This window comes from Caloenas nicobarica, chromosome 1 (genome assembly GCF_036013445.1).
Source record: "Caloenas nicobarica isolate bCalNic1 chromosome 1, bCalNic1.hap1, whole genome shotgun sequence".
Classification (NCBI taxonomy): domain Eukaryota; kingdom Metazoa; phylum Chordata; class Aves; order Columbiformes; family Columbidae; genus Caloenas; species Caloenas nicobarica.
In genome coordinates this window covers 28,585,490-28,590,489 of record NC_088245.1, presented here as the reverse complement: position 1 = coordinate 28,590,489, position 5,000 = coordinate 28,585,490, and the positions used below count along the sequence as shown (strand labels likewise).

The following is a 5,000-nucleotide window of genomic DNA, read 5'->3' as shown; positions in this document are numbered from 1 at the left end:
TCAGAAAAAATAATTCCTAAAACAGTTTTTACACCCTTTATGTTTCCATAAAATAACTTTTCTCCAAAATGCACAGCACAAGTAACCACATGACGTGAATGTATGGCATAAGGGCTGTGTATATCTCATGAGTTTCTGAAGATCACTGTGTTAACTCTCAAGAAACATGCAAGTCTCCCAGGTTACCGTGTAATCATTTTGAAATTACATTATACTGGACTTTCTTCTCCCACACTGCATACTGCTGTTACATTTCAAGTTCCTCAGGGCAAGAACTGTGTCTGTATCTATTTTGTAAGGTGTTATGCAAACATACGGTGTTGTAATAACTAATAAATAATCATGAGTAGGCAGTAACCTCAAACTCAGGCCAGGAGATCTTTTATCCCTATACCGTTGCTTACTGCCATGTGCTATATGTGTGCACACATAGGTGAGCATACATGCATGTGGAAACACTGTGGTGTGTACTGGTGATAATGGTGATGATGGATGGGTAAAATCTGTCTCCAGTGCTTCTTCTGGCAATTTTGTACCTAATTAACTGAAGACATTAAACCATTATGTTAACAGACCACACACTATCATGCCTATGTCACTGAGGGAGTAAAATTCTTCTGAATCAGAATTTCAGAAAAGAAGTGAATGGTACATTCTCAGCAATTACCTAGTTTTTAAACTGATTGTGCATTTTTCCATTGACAGGGGGAATGAAGTCCTTTGAAAACAAATAAATTGTAGGTTTTATGACAGCGAAAGTAAATGTGGTGTCCTTTGTGATGCTTGAATTTAGCATAAACAACTGAGGAAGTTACATCTATACTCTTAAACAATTTTATATTAAAAGAATGAAAATCTTTTGTAATTATTTATATCTCTTCTGCAGCCATGCCTCTTACAAGGACAGCAGAACCTGTTGCATTTTACTCATCTGCAAACCCTGTCATTGAGTCCTAAAACTGCGAAGTCATGATCTAAATAAAAAGAGACAAATTTTTCTAAAAGTGAGATGCAGACCCTCTATTTTTCCTGTTTCTGACAAACACATTTTTTTCACATAGATTACCGATCAGATAACTACACAGTTCTGATTCATTCTGCTAAAACAGAAAAAGGAGAAGATGTATTTCCTCCATGGTATTGATAACTTCGCTCCTGTTACTGTGAGACCATCTGTGACTGTGGTCACTGCAAAGCTCACCCCTCATGCCTACAGTGGAAATAGCCAGTAAATTCACATTCAAAGGCAAAACTCCTTTGCTCCTATTTCTTCTCTAGCCTGATCCTTACACTTTTTTTCTCAGTGGAGCAGCAAACCCACTATTAAAGCTCCAAAAGGGACTTATTTGATCCTGGAAGAGAGAGGAAATAAGCTGAAACCACGGTCCTTTAAAAAACACTGTTAAATGAGCTTTGTAAAGTTGTACTCAATTGAAACGTATGGGGGACAGCCACTTGGGTCTGGGCTGTGTTTCAGTTATGGACAGCCACTCACAGAGGTCCTCTGTCCCTGTTGCGGAGTGTCGTTTTGTTTTGCTAAACTGTCATCCAGAGCCTGGATCCCTCTGTCGTGGTTTAACCCCAGCTGGCAGCTAAGGACCACGCGGCCACTTGCTCAGCCCCCCGCAGTGGGATGGGGGCAAGAATCAGATGGGTAAAAGTTAGAAAACTCATGGGTTCAAATAAAGACGGTTTAACAAGAAAAGGGAAAGCCCCACACACAAGCAAAGCAAAACAAGGAATTCATTTACTGCTTCCCATGGGCAGGCAGGTGTTCAGCCATCTCCAGGACAGCAGGGCACCATCATGTGTAATGGTTGCTTGGGAAGACAAACACCATTACTCTGAATGTACCTCCCATCCTTCTTCTATGCTGAGCATGATCTCACATGGTGTGGAATATCCCTTTGGTCAGTTGGGGTCAGCTGTCCCAGCTGGGTCCCCTCCCAATTCCTTGTGCACCCCCAGCCTACTCGCTGCTGGGGTGGTGCTGAGGAGCAGGAAAGGCCTTGACTCTGTGTGAGCACTGCTCAGCAGTAGCTAAACCATCCCTGTGTTATCAACAGTGTTTACAGCACAAATCCAGAACACAGCCCCATACTACCTACTATGTAGAAAATAGTACTATATACTTCCTCAGATCTCTGCCATCATCTTCAGAGGCTGCTTCTGCAAACTGCAGTGAAAATCAGTGATGTTCTCATACAGCTTTGTTTTGGGGACGGGGGAACGGATGTCCTGTTGGGTTTGCTTTACGATTTAAGACGACCAGATAGAGAAATCTTAGCAAAGTCCACATTAATTCACAGTAGTTCAAGCACCCTAAAAGCAGTTACATCGTTTGAAGAATCATTTGAAAGGTGATTCTCTGTTCATCTGCACCAGCAACAGGGAGTGGAGTTCAGTGACTCTACCACATATTGATATCCAGTTACATTGGCTTTAAGATGGTTTATGTGGTCTGGGAGATAGGAACTGGGTATCCAGCAGTCATCACTGAGAAATTCTGTAGAATTATGTAAAATAGTCAGTTTTGTTATTTTGTATTGTATCTAAGGCATGCTCTGTCTAGATCTTTTTGCATGACTCCCATTGTATCTAATGGAAGCCATATGTACCAGAGAGAGATCAACTCATAAAACATTTTCCTGATTCTAACCATGTCTTATTAGTGTTTTCTTTCTTCTCTAGGCACCTTAACAATGAACATGCATTGGATGACAGAAGCACTGCTCAGTGTCGGGTGCAAATGCAAGTGGTTCAGCAGTTAGAAATACAGGTTTGTTACATGGATGTTTTATCCTATTACTTATTTACTGTCAACCTAAACTAAATTGAAAACAGTTGCCTTAGTGACTCTGGCTTAAAGCTGCATGTCTCCTGCATGAAATATGTAGATATTCATGAAAAATGGGGGTTTTTTACTTTAGGATTTTTCACATTATAAATTACGCAATAATTATCTAACATCAGCGTGGTCTACAGTATTTTGCTTGAACTAAGACCCTAATGCCATTCATCATGAATGAAAACTGCAGTCCCTGGAGCAGAGACTGGATCCAAGCCATCTTCAGTTCTTGAAATGCTGGGTCAGGACCTCTCTTCCTTCTTCCCCTTCTGACCCAATGCTTCTCTATACCGTTCTGCAGGACAAAGGAGTAGCAGAGCCTATCTCTACCCAAAACGACTCCCAGCCTGATGGTGGGCATTTTTTTGTGAGCAGAAGGTGTAATGTCAGACCCTCTCAGGGAGGTCCCCAGGGAATCCTGCAGCTGGGACTGCAGTGCTGGGGTGACCTGGTCAGGCTCTAACCCTCTGAGGTCACTGCACATGAGTGCTCCCTCCAGCTTAGGGAAGATGTGCCCACTACCCCTGGGGTCCCCCAGTGTAGGGACCACACTCACCAGGCTATGGAGGCTGGGCACGGACCTCGGCAGCCCAGAAGGACCGTTTGGAACCCTGCACTGTGTGGCCTCTGTCTCACCTGTACGGGAGCAGAAGGAGGGAATTTCTCAGGGGTCCCATCCCCTCTTGGGAAGGTGCAGAGCCCAAGGGACACAGCGAGAGACTGAGATTTTTGTCCCCATTTGTTTCAATATCTGGAGAAAGAAGGATAAACACCTTGCAGCTTTCTCATCTTTTAGCATATTGTCTCATTGTTCTCATGCACGTAGGAATACTTGTTCTTCTTTCAGCTAAAGCAAACTGTTTGGATCTTTTGTATTTTAATTCTGGAAACCCAAAGCAAGGAGAGGAGTGTACAGTAATATCATTTATTGTCATTTCCCTTAAAACGAAAGCTTTATAAACCCAGGTAAAGCTTCAGATTCTTTTGTAAGATTTACAGGACAGTGTTAGCTTAATTTATTTGATAGGAATTTATGTCATGGCAAACATCATGTCCCTAAAATGTCACACATATAATATGACTCCTAAGAAGAAACCTTTTCCACACCCCTTGCTTCAAATGTTCTTAAATTAAAGATAATTATATAACCAAATTATATCCAGAATACCCCAAATATCTGCTGTAATACAGGTGATTCCGTCTTAGAATTAGTTACAGGTTGTTTTGTTCAGTCCAGTCTCTGCCTACGGGTGTAACTGTCGAGCTGAATTCATGCAAGAAAGTATTACAGAACTCTCCGGAAAATGGCAGCGTTACACACCAAGTGATTCTTGTTGCACTTTATGTCGTAATTGTTTTACAGATTTCCAGAGCCATATCACTCGAATACAATTTTGAGCATTTCTTCTTGCAACCTGGCTTTTGAAAAAAAATAATTCTTTTCATTTTGTAGGTTACATTTTCCTTTTATGTTCTGATATTATTATCAAGTTACATGTTTCAAACACTTCTTCCTTTTTTATTTTAACCTGGTAATTTTTTTCAGTCTGAAACCACAAATATTTATGTAGCGTATGATCAGAAAGTGGTATCAGTTTGGAAAAAGTACAGCTTTAAGTAATGCAATGTTTTCTAAAGGCAGTTTAAGGGCTTTTTAAGAACTGTTTACCATTTACAAAGTCTAGACTCTAATGTAACAGTCCAAGTGAAGATTTAGCTTGCAGTGTGACCAATTATGCCATTTTTTGCTTTGTCTGACTGCTAGTGAAGTAAGGTCCATCAGTTGTAATGAGACCCAGTGCAGTGTCGATGCCGACTCAGTGGCAGAGTTCAGCGTTTCACACCGCCTGGGCTCTGTCACTCTATTGAATTAGATTGATGATGGCAGATTGCAGGGGGCACTAACTGGACCTCAGTGGGAAAGGATGAAGTGTGTAGACAATCCTGGCAGGCACTGTGCTTTGAGGACCCTTCACCCCTTCACAGCTGTTGGCACTAGTCCATTGCTAACAGTGTCCACAGGACTTTAAAGAGACACTATGGGCCTTCTAATTTATGGTCTTAGTAACTTGTTACTGTCGAGCCAACTGTGACCTCAATTCTCTTATTGACAAAAAGATGAAGTGTTATTTGTTTTCTCTGACCTTTTAAC

At 41.4% G+C, this 5,000-nt stretch overlaps 1 protein-coding gene across 4 annotated transcripts in view; it reads left to right on the top strand.

Annotated features, from left to right (window-relative positions):
• FOXP2 (forkhead box P2) overlaps positions 1 to 5,000 on the top strand; it is a 422,877-nt gene that overhangs the window by 378,962 nt on the left and 38,915 nt on the right. For all 4 annotated transcript variants that reach the window (XM_065651464.1, XM_065651465.1, XM_065651471.1 and 1 more), the window contains one exon: positions 2,692 to 2,779. In XM_065651464.1, the coding sequence (XP_065507536.1) occupies positions 2,692 to 2,779 (88 nt within the window). The remainder of the gene's footprint in view (positions 1 to 2,691; positions 2,780 to 5,000) is intronic.